This window comes from Ptychodera flava, chromosome 1, assembly GCF_041260155.1.
Source record: "Ptychodera flava strain L36383 chromosome 1, AS_Pfla_20210202, whole genome shotgun sequence".
Lineage (NCBI taxonomy): Eukaryota > Metazoa > Hemichordata > Enteropneusta > Ptychoderidae > Ptychodera > Ptychodera flava.
Window position 1 is genome coordinate 55,837,168 of NC_091928.1, and position 18,724 is coordinate 55,855,891.

The window sequence follows — 18,724 nt, forward strand, 5'->3', positions numbered from 1 at the left end:
GAATCAAAGAACATCTGCAAACTGCTTAAGACCGAAGACGAATTTAGCAAAGAACATGCCATTGTAGTTACCCTTCAACAGTTTATGTAGAAATACGAAACTGTCAGTGTTTAGCTGATAATATGTCCGGAATCAAGAACAGATAACAGCGGTGTAGCAGCAAATGTTAACGGAGACATGACTCCAACTAAAATCGTCGTTAAAACCTCAGATGCGTTGACATGGTTGAAAAATTGTCATTATATACCATGTCCTGCCCGTCGCATTTCGATTGGTCGAGCTGAACCACGTGACTGACCACAAATACACAGTAATGGTTTGTTTACATGCTCGTGAATATGAATAATAAGATTAACAACTCAAAGTATCGTAACTTTACAGCTCAAACGTAAATCATAATCAATCACAAAATAAAATGGAGCCTTTGTAGGTCAAGTTGAGATACTTTTTTCTGAAAACATCTCCGGATTTGCCAATTTTTACAGCGCGCGTGACAGTGCGTCGCGTATTGCTCAGTTTCTGGGGCCCAGTTGTCGTTCGCTCCGGAAATTTTCGCAAATTTTGACGGTTTTCTCGGGTTCGCTGATAATATAATGGAAATAACAGACTCCGCTCTGACCATTAACGTTTATTTGTGGGCGCGGGCTCGAGGAAAGCCAAATTAACGGGCTCGGCAAGCCTCGCCCGTTAATTTTTGGCTTTCCTCTCGCCCTTGGTCAGCGCGTCGCCCGTTATTTCTATATTCACAAAGTGTGACGGCAAAGGTAATAAGGCAATGAATGCAGAATCAGGAACGCCAAAGTTATGTATATGTAATAAGTTTTAGGCCGATATCATATATAATCTTAACCAGGTCTAAAAGAGGACTCGTTTAGAAATGTATTAATAGTTCCACTACATAATAAACTCAGGACTCTTTGCATGGTCTATGTAAGTCTTGTCGACTGAGCTGTATCCGAATTACGTATATACTCCGTATGACATCGATACTTCACACTTTGAAACCCCCTTTCCTTTTGTGAAACGAGGATGGGGGGGGGTGGGGGTGGGGGTGATCTAATCGAAGAAATTTCGTCTCCTTAGCTTACGCCTCCATTTGCCAAGTCCATGCATGCATCATAGAGAAAGACCGTCTCTGGAGTTTTCTTGTTGTTTGTCTGTTTGTTTACCAATGGATTCATTCGGTTAATAACGACAAACAAGCCAAACAAGACAATCAAATTTATAGTTTTCAGTCCAGGCAGAGTGTGCGTGGTGTTCTGGCTTTCCTTTATTTGAAATAATGTAATTATATGCATGTTTCAGCTATGGCATTTTTTTCTCCGTGCAGGGGCTTGTAAACAAACAAACAAACAAACAAACAAATAATGACAAATATTTGAAAATGGAGACACAGAAAGCGAACGATGCAAGAAGGTTTCGCGGGGAACTCAATTCGCAATGAAGGGAGGTGGGTTAATTGTGAACAACTGCAGACAGCGTTTATCTTTCCAAGTTGCTCTCCCCTCCAAATTATTTTTTTTTTCAAAACATTCTACATGTAATAACCCATCTTGCGTTAGTCTAGCATCTCGACGAAGGCATAGAGACGACATCGAGATGATGCTGGGATTTTACAAACTACATACCCGGTCCACGTAACTCCTGTGCCGTGGCCCTAAGTGAAGCTATAGCTGCAGGGGGTGGGGCCCGGGGGATTGTTTTTAGCGAAGGTTCATTGACGTGCAGTGAACATTGAGCGTAACAACTGCTAAATGTTTTTGTAAAGATTTGTTACAATATTTCTCATCGCTATGGTACGTAACTCAAATCACGAACCGGCTCTTGACCCAAACTTCACACCATACCTGAATCCACTACCATAAAATCAAAAAGAATATTGACCTCGATCATAACGTACTCATCGATTTGCTCCAGACCTGTAACACCAGTACAGTACGGCCTATCGAATAACGCAGTGTTAACACGCCGAACTTTCTTTGCTCACCAAAATAAGAGAAAATTGAAAGAATTGAAATAATCGGCTGAAAATCACATGCACCATATTTAAGATGTGACGCCAGTATCACTAGTATCACTAGCTGTGGGTCCATAGCTGTGGTGTTTTCGGACGGGATTCCTGCCTTTTACGGGCTGGTTTTAATTGACTTTTTACGATTTTAACCCCGCCACCACGGGTTAAAATCGTAAAAAGTCAAACCAGCCCGTAAAAGGCAGGAATCCCGTCCGAAAACACCACAGCTATGGACCCACAGCTATAGTATCACTAGTTACGGAGTAGTTCAGTGAGTAATGGCACTGACGTAGCATCTTGAATCTTATTTATTTATTTATTGTGTTTGCTTCTCATGGATTCCTTGTATTGGGGTATAACCGTGCCTGTGGTACCTATGTAATCAATCAATCAATCTTTATTATACTCAACTCACACTAGCAGAGAGTGTAGTATGGTACATTCCAAAATTGGACAAAGTACAAAACTGAACACTTTAAGAGGACAACAAAGTATCCAAGTTGAACAATAAGCAAACTGTTTAACAATGGGAAGGCTACTTAATTGAGGGTCAGCACAAATCAGTGTTCGTCAAGAATAGAGTATAGATAATTATACTCCGTAACCCTTTAAGGGCCGTTTTCTTTTGTGTGACACTAAAGTGGAGTAATCTATTCCACTTTCCTGAACAATAAAACTTGTTCAGTGATAAACTTTTTACCTGGGAATAATAAATATAATGAAACTCATCTATTTCGTTGCTATCACATCTGAAACAAAGTCTTTCAAAGGTAATTTTGGCTTACTTTTCCTACCCAATTCAACCACAGGGGCTCTTACACATTGTTTTATGTGTGCCTGTGTTTGCTTGTGTGTGTTTGTTTGTTTATTTGTTATTTTTAATAAAGTAGGCCTAACAGCGAAAAGCTCTTTTGTTTATATTTTTCAATAGAGAGTAGTTTATTTATTAATTTGTTTGTTTGTTGTTTGTTTATTGTATTTCTGATGGTTAGGGTTAGGGTTAAGCTCAAGTTAGGGTTTGGGCTAGGGTTAATAGTCACTCCCTCTATGTTACCAGACTCTCAGGATACATTGTGTTGACGTTCCGTGACGTTTCTTGTTTTGAGAATTTACACTGTGCTAAAGGGTCTGAATAATAATTCAGTTTCGCTTATCGTGTTCTCTGTTCGGTAGATGGTGAGAGAGCGTGTTAATAATCAACATCAGAATAGCGCTGTCCAGAGGATCAGCAAGCGAGAACTCTTCCAGGCTTATGACTCCTTTCTTACCATGCAAAACGTCACCAATCCGGCGGATGACAAACCGCGGGACGTTCGAAACAGTACTTCGCGAACTGAATCGGCGGCGTCGACGTTGCCGGTGGGCGGAACCACGACGTCGACTACTTCAGTTACAACTACTACTAGTGAAAACAAAAACACGTATCCAACCAAACCAGTCTATATTCCAGAGAAAGTAAGCTCTCAAAACAACAGGATCAAACGAATACCCGAAGGAGAGGTAAGTGTCTAACTAGTCTGCCCTTTATATGTGAAAAGGAAACACCATGACATTTGAAGGGCGGTTGATCGTTGCATACGCAGAATTCTTCAGAGCTTGTGTTTCCGCTCTTGCTGTCAATTTCGATCTTCTTTCAAATTTGGCGAAAAAAGTATCACTGCATCGCTTGACAGGTAATTTCTAAGTCCTGAATACTGTTCCAAAGTTTTGAAGTGACAACTGTATCACAAATACCTTGAAATCTAATTTCCCGTGTTTTATTTCGCCGCCTGCTGGAGCGTGTCGTCGGTGCATCACAATCAGCCAAGATGCTACCCGTTGTCATAGTGACATCGCTGATTAGTTTTTTAAGATCGTTTATCATACACGGAACACACTATTGTGCCTTTAAATGAGTTTGTCGTGACAAAGCCATCGAAAGTACATGGAACTAGAAACATACAGCTTTCATCAGTGACATCGAAACTATGGACCGTGTCAGTAAAGTTGACAGATCTCCGCCCTGACCTGCATACAATTTACTTTATTATGCATATTTATCCTACCAACATCGTTTGGAACCCGTCCCTTTCGCGTTGGGATAATCAGTTAGCTATCTCACACCGAGAATGTACATTTCTGTAAGGCCAGACGACAAAACAGTGTAATAGGGTGTTAAGGATGTTAAGACAGTCCAAAGTAGAAATACGTCAGTGTGTTTCATCAATGGTAATGGACAACTGGGAGTAGAATTTCCACCATGAAGACAGTGTGCATTGATGATAACTGTGATACAATAAGCATCGAGTTAATTAACAATAGTGAAAATTTAACTGAGAAAACAACTGCACAAGAAATGTAAAAAAATACAAAGTAAGTAAGAAAATGTTTGAGAGTAAGATGAAACCATTTGGATATTATTTAGAAGGCAAGTGGAGACATTAGATAGCCTTGATTTCTTAGAATGTATGACAAGACAGCAATGATTGCGGATTAAAGTTTAAATAAAAGTTTTTACCAAGATCCAGTAAATTCTTTGGGGTATAATTGATTATGAAGTACAGGAAACAACGCAGTTTCAGCATAGAATGTGCTACTGCTTGGTGTACCAATGTCAAATTCAATTCAACAATCCGACTGTTGACATTGGTACACCAAGCAGCAGCACATTCTATGTTCAAACTGCGTTGTTCCATAAAAAACTGTAAGAGTGTTCATAACAAATAATGACAGTGTAGTACAGTGTAGGCATACTAGGACAGAAACTAATGTGGAATTCACACAAATGTTGATAAGTCAGTTTCAAACTTGACTTCATTAATTCAATTGTATGTAATCAATTTTACAAAGTGCCGGGGGAAAATGCGTATCTCCGTAAAGGAGTGATATTCGATGAATGAAATCAAGAAGTAGAAATGTTTTATATAACCTAAACACCAGTTAATTTCCCCTTTTCAGTTCATCAATAATTGAATGCATGGTGACTACTACATGTTGAATCATTGTCACAGGACAGAAACTATCCTGTTATGATAATTTGCTTCCAACAAATGTATTCAATGCTATGAAACAATACTTTCACTGATTTTGCAGAGAGGAAAAAATTCTGAAGGTTCTTTAATTTTGAGCAGATTCCATGACAATTCTAAAGAAATATTACTAATTCATTCTTCCTTGTCAAAATTTTCACCATTTGTACAATTGCTTATTGCATTGGTAAAAATAAATGACAGCACATTGAAATATGTGAAAGTATTTGAAGTAAGTTGGTGCGTTTTTAATCATATATATACATCAAATCTTAATCAGAAACCAAACTTTGCTCCCTCCCAAAGAAAAACATAGAACATACATTGTCATTTTCCTCTAGCTTTCAACTCACAGCAAACAGAAACAAAAAGTACTGATACAAAATTTATTTTTAGAGATGATTTATTAAATTTTCAAAGAATAAATATGACAAGGAAACCTGATACACAAACTTCACTTGGCTACGTGTAAACATGTATATGTACCATACTTTAGTCTCCATTTTCATTTGCAGATTTGAAGAGTACTTGTTGGTGAAACTTTGCAAATTAAAAATTCCATATGTTTCAATTTTTTTATTTGAATTGTTCAGCTGTAGAAATTCCACTTCAACCAATATGGTAATTTTGTTAATTCATTTGTACTATTATATTGGTACAGGGTAGCTTAGTTACAAAAAAATTTAAGCCTCTCAAGTGTGTAGCTGTACTCTGACTGTCAGAACTATTGGGTCAGTTCAAATCTGGAGTGTGATATTACGGGAAAAATTGTCAACAATGTACCTTACAAATATAGTCACAAATTTGATGATGGGATATTGTACCCCAAATTCTTTTCTTCATCATTGATTTCCATACCAAGTAGCTTGCTTCCAAAGACATTGGAATTAGGCAGCGGCAGATTCTGAGTGAATACTACCTGTTGCCAATCCATTGTACAACATGCATGTACAAACTAAATAACTACTTGCCACTGTAAACACCATTGTGTTTGTTTGATAACATGTACTGTATAATTGGTGAGAGTTTACACACAGCTGTTGTTACATGTACAATGACAAACAGATCAGAGCTCACACTGTAGCCACTGTATTTGTTCTTCATGTAGTTGACATTCTGTAGCTACCAGGTCATGTTTGAAGTAGTTTTATTATATTCAAAACATAAAGTATGTAATCTGTATCAGCAATTTAGTAAGATCTCATTATCAACTTTTATGTATGCTGAAGTTTACTGTGACAAATTATAATAAATTAATTGTAGATTTTGGTATGCAATTTCGCTGATAAAGCAGTTTTACTGCTTTTCTTCTTTAGCCACTATATACAATAATCACCATGAATCAATATTTGTAGCTGTCATTACAGTTGAATATTTATGTAGATTAATGGTTTGAAATTATTGTAATTTAGATAATTGTAAGTGAGCAGTAATGATAATTGTGTTGCATCCTGTTTAATATGATAATGGATCAATTTATAATCAATAGAAAATATTCATTTGATTAATTCTGCACCATAAAGTAAAAACATAAAATTTGAAAAGTAATATGAATTCCCCTCAAGTACTGGTACTAATTTTACCAGATGGATCTTTTCAAAAAATGACAGTCAGCATCAATTGAAAAGAGTGGATCTGCACAGTGGATCTGCTAACATCTTTTTCAGGAAATTCTCTTATTTACACCTGGTAAACAATTAAGTCTTCAAAGTATCCTTTGTGTAATGATATAAAATGCCAAACTAAATGCTGAGAAATAAATTGTGTATAATGTCGCAGCATATAATGGATAGTTTTATGTCCGTGGGATTAATTCACAGAGTAAAGCTGACGAGTATGGAAATTAATCCTCATTGCAAGCATCTTTTGTTAGATGCAAATAATTGCTCCACACACACACTGGCGGTATTCTATTGTTGATTCCGTGTATGGGATATTAAAGTGAAATTGTAAAATTTTGATGGAGTAGTAATATGTATCTATCAATATGACATTGACTGTTTTGTGATTTACTAGTTTTCCAGTTAAAGATTGATGTCATGGGTGTTACCTTACACATACCAGTAGAATATTATTATTAGGGGAGAACCATTTGATGGAGGGGGGGGGGGGGGCTTGAGGAAAAGGCTGTAGCGGCATTTGTTTTCTATTTTCTCTCATTACTTTACATTTAGACATTACTCGAACAATTTTCTTCATCTCCTTCATCTTCATTTGCCTACAAATTTTTTCCCCAAAATCGTCCAGCCCCTCCCCAAGAAATCAAATGGTTCTCCCCTAATACTTACTTGTTCTGTCAGATAATGTGTTGCCATGGTAATCTTCGGTTAAAGTTTCACTGGCAAGCTATGAACATGGTGTGAGGCTGTGGTACAGTGTTCCATCATATTGTAAACACACTAAGAGCCCAGTGATTAAGAATGTTGCTGCTAGGCTGCAAGTTCAAGTGTACAAATTAACAATGGAATATTAGGAAATGATACCTTAGGGATAGGATATATGTTTGTATGAACTGGGGAACAAACATTGTGATCTTTGCAAAATTTTCAAGTGATTGTCAAGGCGTGTTTGTTCAGTCGTTTAATTGGCGTTTGAATTAGGTATTACAAGGATTTCTGAAGTGTTGTGATCTCATTTTCCATAGAATTTGAAGTTTAGAGAGTAAATTTGCTCATATGACAGACATCTGTCCTCAATTTTTGTGTCCTCCAGTAGAATGTGCCTCAGAGACAGATAATCAGACTCTCAAATTTTACAATTCTTTTATGATCTAACAGTTGTCTTGGCTCATTTTAAAGCTGATGGAGTAAAAAAATATTGTCTTAGTTTTTCGAAACTGTAAAACTTTATTTATCCCACACAGGGATAGCGCCCCTTTTGAATTTGAAATGTCAGTAAATGTCTAGTAATTTATTTCTCAGGTACAAAACTTAGCGCAGCGATCCCTAATTTTTATTCTTGATTTTGAAAGAGAATGGTGTAAACTTTCACTGAGGAGACAGTTTTAGCACAAGTTGAAGTCATTCAATTTTGAGGCATGTACAGCTTTAAAAGAATGGAGTGACAAGTTTGACAATGGTACTATGTCAATCAGTCCTTGTGTTGATAAGGTTTAACATCTGTTGAGTTTCTTAGCTGAGTTCTATTTGTTTCTTTTTCATCATTGTTTTTATTTTTACTGTCAATTTTCATCAGTAAACTCTGTTTTGCCAAACAGATGACATCATTCAGACATACCAGCACCAATACAGTAGGTGTAACTTTCAAACCAGGTTTTCCAAAATTTGAATTTCTTTTTGTAACCAACAGTTTTCTTCACTAATCCACCACATCAGCACTGTGACAATAGTTCAAAGTTTTCTCAGCATTTCATCTGTGCTTTTTTTATTAAAGGTAGAATGCACGTCAGGGATAGATATTCAGACTCTCAAACATTTACAAAGCAGTATTCATTTGGTCTACCATGTGTGGTGGCTCATTTTGACGCATATGGAGTAAACAAAATTTTCAGCAGCTTAGTATTGTGAAAAATGGATTTTATTTTCCCATCGAGAATGGCATAGGGATGGTCATGATTTTGATATTTCAAATATTGGTAAATATTGAGTAGTTTGTTTCTCTAGAATGAAATTTTTGCTCAATTTTTATTCTTGATTTTGAAAGAGAATCGTTGAAATTTGCTTGGGGAAAGTTTGAGTATAAGTTAAGTCTTTCATTTTCAAGGTGCAAAACACCTTTAAAAGTAATAACTTCTGACAATGGCTTCACCCAAAGCATGGTAGATAAAAAAGCAACAAAAATGTTTCAAGCTCTACCCAATACCATCTTGTTATTGTAGAAAATGAAATGTTAAAATAATTTAAAGAAAAGAAATACAAACATTTCAAACAAACCTACCAGTAACTTTTGAGTTAAAGCTAATGAAACTGCAACCAATCGATACTGTCAAGTTATTTCTTGCACAAAAAAAATAACCCTTTACTGTAGCAAAGTTTTACCTATCACCCCTGATTCCCAGTGAATCAGTCCACACTCACTGTTGATAACAATAGGTTTGGGCCAGACCATGGTGGTGAATTAGGGTTCAAGGAATTCAGTCACTTGTGTGTGATCCACAGTAGCCAATCACTGATTTTCTGTCGGATAGCCATGCTAAGCACAAGTCACTGTGCCACCATGATGTTGTGTAGTGCTGTTACTGTTTCTTATGTGTACACGGCTGATTTGTCCCTTGCAGTATGTCATATATGGATACTTGAAAATTTACTATGCCTCAGTAACTTGTAAATTGTGATTGACTCATTTCTCAGGAACTTGCCAATGTCATCGTCAAAGATGAAGACCAAATCAAAGAAAGAGACAGTGTGTCAGTGGATAAATCAAAACTCAGCAAGTCTGACTCAAGAGTTTCTGCAAGCACCATCAGCAAAATCAACTTAGAAGAGAAAAGTGGGCGAAAGTTACAGTCGCTGGAACAAGAGGATGACAACTTAGGTTTTGATGAAGTTGATTTTGGTAAATCCAAGCGGCTTGGTAAAGATGAAGTAGATAGTAAAAGTATCTGGAGTGAGATATCTTACTACATGAAGAAAGATTTCCGCTACTATTTCCAACATCCGTTTGCGAGACTTTTTGTCGCCTATTTTGTAACTCTCTGCAACTTTCTCATCTTTGCGGAAGATCCCGTGGCTCACAGCAGGAAATTCTGTGAGATTCCGGTGGTTGGTAATGTGTACGCACTGGTCATTGGGTTCTATCCGCCCAATGCATGGAGTTTGGCCAAAGTAGCAGTATGGTTGATTGGCATCGTTGTAGGAATGATCATTGGAAAACTTGTCGTTCACAGATTCCTTTTTGGTAAGTTTTTCTACATTTATATCTTATCCTCCTAGTCAGACAGACTGCAAAATTTAATGCATTATTTGAGAATTTATATGATGTCTTGTCTCGTTTTCCAAAATGGATATGTAGTACAAAGAAAGAGTGATTTTTCACCATCAAATACCATCAAATCGCTTCACCTTACATCAGTAGCAATTTCTAGCACAGTGCATGCATAGAATGAAGTGGGGCATCATACTGCTGGTGTTTCCAGACACATTGAGTAACCATACTGGTCTGCAAGATTTCATTGATGTATGGTGAATGTCCACAAGCACAGTGTGTGCATACCTGTTACCGTCCTTCCACCCACACTGGCCATGTTACGCATTCAAAAAGTACAGAAAGTAAAACAGAAATCGATTTGGTATTACCCTGGGGGGTGTTTACAGATATGGCTATATGGTTTGCTTGTCACGCTTAGAGTTATGGTAGAATGAGTCTTAGGGACAGATATTTGGACTCAAATTTTACAATACTTTTCTGATCTTCCACGTGTAGGGGCTCATTTTGAAGCTCTTGGAGTAAATTAATATTCACCCTCTTATTATTTCTGCGGTTTGAAAATTGTGTTTTCACATAGAGTTACCACACGGATGGCAGCCATTTTATATACAAAATATAGCATATATTTGTTTCAAATGTACCAAAAATGGTTAACCCTGACTTTTATCCTTTATTTTTAGAGTCTCAGAATGGTTAAAAATTTAATTGAGGCAAGTTTTAGCAAGGGTTTATATCTTTCATTTTCAAGACAGAATTACTACCTTAATAACAAATAAGAATTGATACAATTGATACAATTATTTTGTAGAACTTAACAAAGTTGTCTATTGAAAAATCATGTGACAATTTACAAGTTGCATTATGTCAGTTTGTAATATCACCAGAAGTTGATGTAGACATATTTAAATACTGCGTGTACATAGTTTAACCCTTTGAGTGCTGTAATTTTTCCCACCAAAATTTTAGTTCAAAATTTTTAGCAATTTTTATGAAGTTTTTTGTAATTTTTTTGAAAGTTTTGCTCTGAATGGATATCACTTTTTATTGGCTACAGTTTTTGATCAAAATTCTGGAAAAAATCAGAAAAAAATTGTCTGGGTTACAATTTGTGAAGGTGACAAAAATTGTCTGGGTTACAATTTGTGAAGGTGACAAAAATTGTCTGTGGCACTCAAAGGGTTAACTTATTTGTAAAGTTGTGGACTTGTGGAGGTTTGATGTTTCCCCTCTTACTACATTGTAGGCCGTGTGATGCGTCTCAGAATGTTCCGTGATGATCAGGGATCGTGGATGACGATGTTTTTAACCGTCCTGTTTGTACTCTTCATCGTGTCGTTTCTGTTGAATGCACTGTACCTGATTGGTGGCGATGCTCTTGAAGAGTATAAGATAACCAGCAACATGGGCATTGAGAATTCCACCTTCATGAAAGCTGCAGCCTGCGGTACATGGATGGGTGATTTTGTCACAGCGTGGATGGTAAGACTGATCCCCTAGATGTCTCTCTTGTGACCTTTCAGAGTTCAAAGGTTATGCCAGCTCGCCATACGCACAGTCACCAGCGACATGCTAATCCAAGAGCTATTAAATTGCACATACGGTACAATATGCAGCTACTCTGGTGCACCTGGTAGAATATGCCCATGTGGTTAGTCTGGTCCCATTTTGCTTATGCTGTTGCCATTTTACAATGAAGAACCTTGTTTATTTATTCTTTGTCATAGAATCTTTAAAATGATTGAAAGATATACATTTTATAGAAAAAATGCATATGTGCAGTATTTCTGTCATAATTATTATAATAAACTTGTATTGACAGAACATCTTTGAGGAAAACTTGAGTGAAATGAGATGAGTTGATTACCCATTAGCCTGAAAAGGAAGATAGGATGACTCAAAATTTCTCACTTGATGGTATTTCCATTTCTGTTTTGTCGTCAAGGTTACTGACATGATGCTACAAGACAAGCTGTATCCAGGCTGGGCCGTGAGACTTCGTGCATTCTGGAAAAGAGGCTACACACGTATCATTCTATTCTGGGTGGTCTGGTTGATCATGACCTTGATTGTTGTGCTGATTATCACCACTGACTGGGTCAACTGGGACACAATCAACAGAGATCTCCTGGTCTCCAATGAAGTATCCAGAGCTTTTCTGGCTTCCTTCATTCTTGTTATGGATTTGTTGATAGTCATGCAGGTATGTACCGTAGAAATCCATATGTTCTCACCAATGAGTGTCTGCTTTTATAGGAATTAGTTAACCTACCAGTATCTATTTTTACTTGGATAGCCATAAAAAAGACAGTTTCTGCCAATACTCTACACATAGCACCAATATACACACTCTCCTCTTTTACCATATACAGGTATATCCAAATTTGTCATTTCCAAGAAGTTTTGACGCCACTTTTTTGATCCTTAAGTCCAATTAAATTCAGTGTGCAATCTCAAATTCATTTCTTATTATTTAGTTCACTGAAAATAGACTATACACACACTGAGAGGATTCATTGTCTTGTGTTTTGTTTGGGAAATTAGTGAGTAGCAAGTTTGAGTGCTGATGCATGAACAATGAACACTGCTATTGAACTTTTTCTCTTGAATGAAACAATTATGCTTACAGGCACATTCAACTGAACTATGCATAGATGCAATACAATAGAGACTAATCAGATAGTTGTGTAGTTCTATACAACTGAAATATCTTGTACTGCAAAGCTATTGTTGCAGTGATGTCTTTGAACTGTGAATATAGCAGTAAAACAAGGACAATTAACATACGGTAGTTGACACTTTCATTGCCCCAAAGACATGACTTGATTTGAAGTGATGGCTTGTGACATGAGCCACAAGTACCAAGCCCTACCACATCATTGTGTCAGACACCCCGTTTCTGAGAGTCTAAGATACCATAATGGTTTACTTTCCGCACATCTCAGAGGATTTTACATACTGGTACAAAGAAATTTAAAAAGAGTTTAAAACCATTGAAGTATTGTACCACTGTTTCAAATGTTTTTCATAGGATTGGGACTTTCCACACTTTGAGTCAAGTTTTGATATCAAATTACCAGGCTTGAATACATCCCAGTTTAATTTTGAGCTACCAGCATGTCTTAGACGGGAAGAGTGGCGAGTCCACATCACAGGTAAGCAATGTTTTGTTCACAATTTTCTGCAAGAAATTTATCTTATGCTTGACTTTTGCCTACTGCAAACCACAGGTAGACCAAATATCTATCTGGTTTCCAAAGTTGTGAAACAACAACAGCTTTTCAGAAATCAAGATTTCTGAAAGAACTGCCAATTTTGGAAAGTAACTGTTGACAATAATTCATAGCTGCTATGTCAATGGAGAGCGTGTGCTTTGGAAAATTTAGTTGACAGTCAAAAGATTTGCAATTAAAGTCAATACATGTTGTAGCTGCAAAAAAAAAAGCAAATTATATTCCAGCTGGTGGCTGAGTGCAAAAAGTTTTCATAAATATCGGTATAACAGTCTTGTGATGTTAACAGGTCAAGATTATTTTACACGTATATACCGGTAGGCATCACAGTGTATTTCCATCCCAGTATATGTACTTTCCAATGAGAGGATTTTTTCTGCAACTTGAACTTGGTCAAAACAAAACTGCTCACTGATGCAAGCTTTGGATGAATATTTTTTCTGACATTGCACAGGAAAGTGGTTCAATTATGGCATTATCTTTCTGGTGATGATTCTGGATCTCAACATGTGGAAGAATCAAATATTCTATGACCCTTACACTTATGGACAATACACTGACATGGAAGGCCGTGTGGTGACGGTCATGGATGATGTTTCCTTGCTAACACACAATGAAACACTGATGACCTATGATTGGAGGAAAAACAACATCAATCCGTTGACAAACAGGACATACTACCAGGATGATTTGGTCACAAATTCAAGATATTACGACTTCAGCCTTGTCATCAAAGCGACGGCGTTTGTTCCATCCATCGCGACTTTCGTCGTCTTTGGTGTGTTCATCTGGTGGTACGGTAGATTTCAGCCTGACCCCAATGACCCACATGCTGGAAGACTTTTCAAGAGAAAGAAGAAGAAGAAGAAGGATAATGTGAAACTAACAACGGTTAAAACACTGGATGTGGACCGTAACATAGCTGCAGGGCACACCAACCACGGTGCAGAAGTCGGCGAAGGAGTAATTTAGGAATGTCTTAATAATAATGATTTTGTCACCTTACACTGAATTACTGATACATGGAAGAAACATGCATTTACCAATTTATGAGCTTTAGGCACAAAATCTGTTGATCCAAATCTGTAGCTGTTGCAGGAGATGAAGTAGAAATAGATAAAAATAAAACAGCTGTGTGTCTGTTCATTTCCCTGTTAGTTATTGTTTGATTAAAGTTGAGGTTCAGACTGGGGTACAATGCAACATCATGATATTGGTTCAGAAAGGGGTCCAGGTCTAGTCAGGTCCAAGTGGCATTTGGATCTGAGAGTGGGATGGGGTCAAGTCTATTGGTCTTAGAGTGGTGTCAAGTCTATTGGTCCTGGAGAGGTGTTTGGTGTAGCGGTCTCAGAGAGGGGTCACCCTTTGACCCTATGAGATATCACAATAGACCCACAAAGGGTACCTTATATTGTATGCCTATCATTCAGTTAACCTCAGTTAGTTTAAAGTGGCAAATCAGCTCAGATTAAGTTGTCCTACCGCACACCAAGTCAAGATGGATCAATTGCTGGATCAATGGATCAAGATGGATCAATTGATGGATCAATGGATCAATATGGATCAATTGATATAGAGGCTGCATTTTCTTTTATTCTTCTGTAACTTCTTCCCCGTATTAGTTCAGTTACGCTGTGAGATATTTGATCAATTTACATAAATGCTGCACAGACCTTGCATTCACCTTGAATTGAACCAACTCACTTGATTTGCTGGATATTTGGGGCAATAATTTCAATACCTCATAATTTGTAAATACTTTCAAGATATTTTGTCAAAGTTTGAACTATCTTCAACAGTTTTGGAATATATGAGTTTGTGCTCAACAGTGAATGGACACTACATTGGTTATTGTATTTATCAGAATCAATGATCAATGCATGTACCGGTATGTAACTATCAATGTATATGATGAAATTCAGCGATTGTCAATGTAGATCACAGTCACTCACACACAGTGTTGGGGACATGAAGTGTCAGCCGAAGCCAATCAACACAGAGTTGAAACTGGTGACAATCCTTCATAGCAGTGTTGATTTCTATGCTCTACCAGTATTGATTTCTATGCTCTACCAGTATTGATTTCTATGCTCTATCAGTATTGATTTCTATGCTCTACCAGTATTGAGATCTGTGTTCAGTGACATTGCTAGTACATTGTGGTGACTTCTTTATTGCCCATACTGCCTATAGTACTGGTAGTCTGTGAATTTACCTTCTCAGTCAGTCAGCAACCTTGCCAACTTGTCTTTCAAAACGTAGAATCAAGTTCGTCCATCACACAGCTAGTGTTTAGAGTTCATTCATAGCAAATTCTACCATATGACTGTAAATATTGGAGCACAATGTTTGTGTAGAATTGGTATTTAGTGTTGTACAGTACAGTATATACCGGTATCAGTGTAGTTTTACCAGCCACCTTGTAAATGACTATTTTTAGGATTTACACACATCAACTTTCAAGAGGCTGATTTATAATTTAGAAATTTTTTTATTTCCTGAAAAATCACCCACTAGAGCAGATCTAAACAGTTTAGATTCAATGCTCCACCAGAATTTTCATTCAATGACTGTGTCTTACGCAGTGCATGAAATATCAGACTTGCCTATTCTCCAAGAGATTGCTATATTACTACAGCAATTTGTGAATTTTTCATTCTGCTGCTACTTTGAATATTTTCCTGACATCAGGGCACATTGTTTGCTTTAAAAAACCTACGCAAATGTTTTGACTTCTTTTCCATAATTTTGACTAATCTGACATTTCTCAAAACACTTGACATCTGGCTCTCTAAAAGTGAACCACCAGTGAAAACCATTCAAATTCATTTTCAGATGTATGTCAAGACAAACGTATAAAAACTTGCAGCAAATTACCATAAATTATAAAAAGCTGTTGGTATATTGCTATCATGTGCAGCTGAGATCTAGATGTCTTTCATTCTACTGGCAGCTACAAGCATGCACTCTGCACTGGCTTCTCCCATGCATGTGAAGATGATTTTATTTGGTGGATTGATATGAACACTGCCCTCTGTTGACACAGTTTTACAATTCTCAGTGGAATTAGCAAATGCAAATTTACATTTTTTTCTGTGATTGGAGTGATATTTAAACACGATAATACTTTCATCTTTTTTCAAGTTTACATGTAAATATTTTGATCATTTCCAAAGAGAATCATTTTAACTGAGTATGTATTTATCTATTTATTCTTTTACAAAAATGCATGGCAGTTTCTTAGAAACTGGAACTTTGTTTCATTAATGTAATGGTAAATTGCCTTTGAAGCCTGCGTCATGAATTTTACAAGTTAGAAATCTTTTTGTTGACTTACATAACTGCTTTGGAAAAATCCAGAAGTTATAATTGGTAAGATGTACCGGTATATTATAGTGATTTATTTCTGCATGAAAAGTAGTTACTGCACAAAATAACAAAGTTTGTAAAATTACTTATGAAAGGCATACAGACATTTGGAGACACCTTGCTCACCTTGGATTTGTAAAAGAAGTACGGTATAGTAATGCATAGCAAAGCAATATCCATACTATCAGTACACAGGCCACAAATACTTCATTGCTGAATCATCCATTACATCAAGAATTTATGAGCACAATGAAATAGCCAAATCTGTCACAAAATACACCAATATACAAGACAACACAGTGAAGTAACACTCTGTAATATTATTGCAAATATGGAGTTCTATGCTTGTTCATGTACAGGTTTTATAAATTCTGAAATCAAGATGCACACACAAATTCTGACACTCATATCACACTGATCAAGACACTTTCACACCATGGTCACGGTCCTAACACACACACACACACACACACAGAGGACCAGATATGTTTGTACCTTGATCTTCTTGTCTACCTTTTACAAGCACACAAGTAACACATACCACACACACACACACACACTCTCACACAGACACATGCACATACCCAACACTGCATGCATGTATGCACACACATTGACAGAGATTGACACTGATGCAAATGTTGGAATACTACGAAATTAAATTTACACTTTATTGATGTGTATATGGTTGTGTAATAACAGAGCTCTACTAGCAATAAAATTGTGTTTTCTATTGCAAGACTTGTGTGACAACTTTCATTAATCTGCAGTGTGATTGGATTTCATGTCTTGTAGTCATAAAGATTTAAAATGTTCAGGGAGGTTAGCATTTACGCTTTCATGAATGTGAGTACAGAATTCTGGAACCCTAACACGTGCCATCACAGGGGCTCATAAGTGCCTATTTAAGTCAATATTACAGCGTTTTTCTTTCTTTTTCAATGTTACAAATAAAGCTGAAGAGCACAACATTTGTGTAGCTGTCTTTTGTGTAGCTTGTATTGGCATGTATAGTGCGCCCTCAATGGGGAATGTGATCATATGTAAATACGACCTTCAGCTCCGTGACCTCTAGCCAATTCCTCTGGCCATGCCTTCTGGCCACGTGTACAGACGTCGCTGTGTTTACTGTATATGGGAAATTAGTACAGTAAGCATAGCGAGGGCAGGGCAGGAAGTAGGCACGGCTAGAGCCGGGCCTAGAGGTCACGGAACTAAAGGTCACATTTACGAGGACGCACTATATGTCCCAATACACGCTACACAAAAGACAGCTACACAAGTGTTGTGCTCTTCAGCTGGATTATTTGTAACATTGAAAAAGAAAGAAAAACGCTGTAATATTGACTTAAATAGGCACTTATGAGGCCCTGTGGTGCCATCTGTTCCAAACACTGAATCCCTTGGTTCTTAATGCAAGGTAATGCTTGCAGGTAACCCATGTACACTGTGCTTATTGGTCACTTAATGGTAGTATGGCTTTGATAAAGTGAAAAACTCAAAAAAGTTTGCTCAAACTTTCCTATTAAAATGAAACTCGACAACTCTGTTACCAAAGCAAGTATAAAAATCAGGGTCACCGTGCAAAATTTGGTACTAGAGAGACAAATTATGTAAGATTTTCTGATGTTTGAAATTCAAAATGGCTGCTATCCCTGTGTTCACTCTATGGGAAATATCAAATTTTTCAATTTTCCAAATACTAAGACGGTGAAAACATTTCACCAACAGCTTTCAAATGAACTCCACAAGAGGTAGACAAGGAGAGAACTGATAAAAATTAAAAGCCCGAATTTCTGTCCCCAAGGTATGTTCTACTTTAAAGCAATTCTCTCAGCTGTATCTATATTAGCCAATCACTGATTTTCACTTGGATAGCCATGTTAAAGACAATGCACCACCATAGTCTGTGGTGCTGCTGACATCCTATGATAAGTAACATCCATACACCCTCGTGACCCTGGTGTTGCATTTGCAGTAACTGTACAACTTCAACAGCTACCACAGTGCACAAACCTTACACTCCAAGGATAGATTGTGTAAAGCTGGCTCAATTCTACAAGAAAAGATCATGGTAACAAATACTGCATCTATCGTCTATGCTGCTTTACATGGAGAGAATGCAGTTCTTATGGAAAGACTGGCTGATCCATTTCTCTCTCTCAAACATACAAATGCTATTCAGATAACCTGTTACACTAGCTGTATACAGAGAT

The 18,724-nt window shown here is 37.1% G+C and overlaps 1 protein-coding gene across 1 annotated transcript in view; it reads left to right on the plus strand.

Moving 5' to 3' along the window:
* Positions 1 to 14,259, plus strand: part of LOC139141710 (transmembrane protein 117-like) — a 36,013-nt gene extending 21,754 nt beyond the window's left edge. The window contains exons 2-7 of the mRNA XM_070711321.1: positions 3,188 to 3,514; positions 9,333 to 9,879; positions 11,153 to 11,388; positions 11,852 to 12,109; positions 12,938 to 13,061; positions 13,594 to 14,259. Of these exons, the coding sequence (XP_070567422.1) occupies positions 3,188 to 3,514; positions 9,333 to 9,879; positions 11,153 to 11,388; positions 11,852 to 12,109; positions 12,938 to 13,061; positions 13,594 to 14,111 (2,010 nt within the window). The 3' untranslated portion in view covers positions 14,112 to 14,259. The remainder of the gene's footprint in view (positions 1 to 3,187; positions 3,515 to 9,332; positions 9,880 to 11,152; positions 11,389 to 11,851; positions 12,110 to 12,937; positions 13,062 to 13,593) is intronic.
* The last annotated feature ends 4,465 nt before the right edge of the window (positions 14,260 to 18,724 follow it).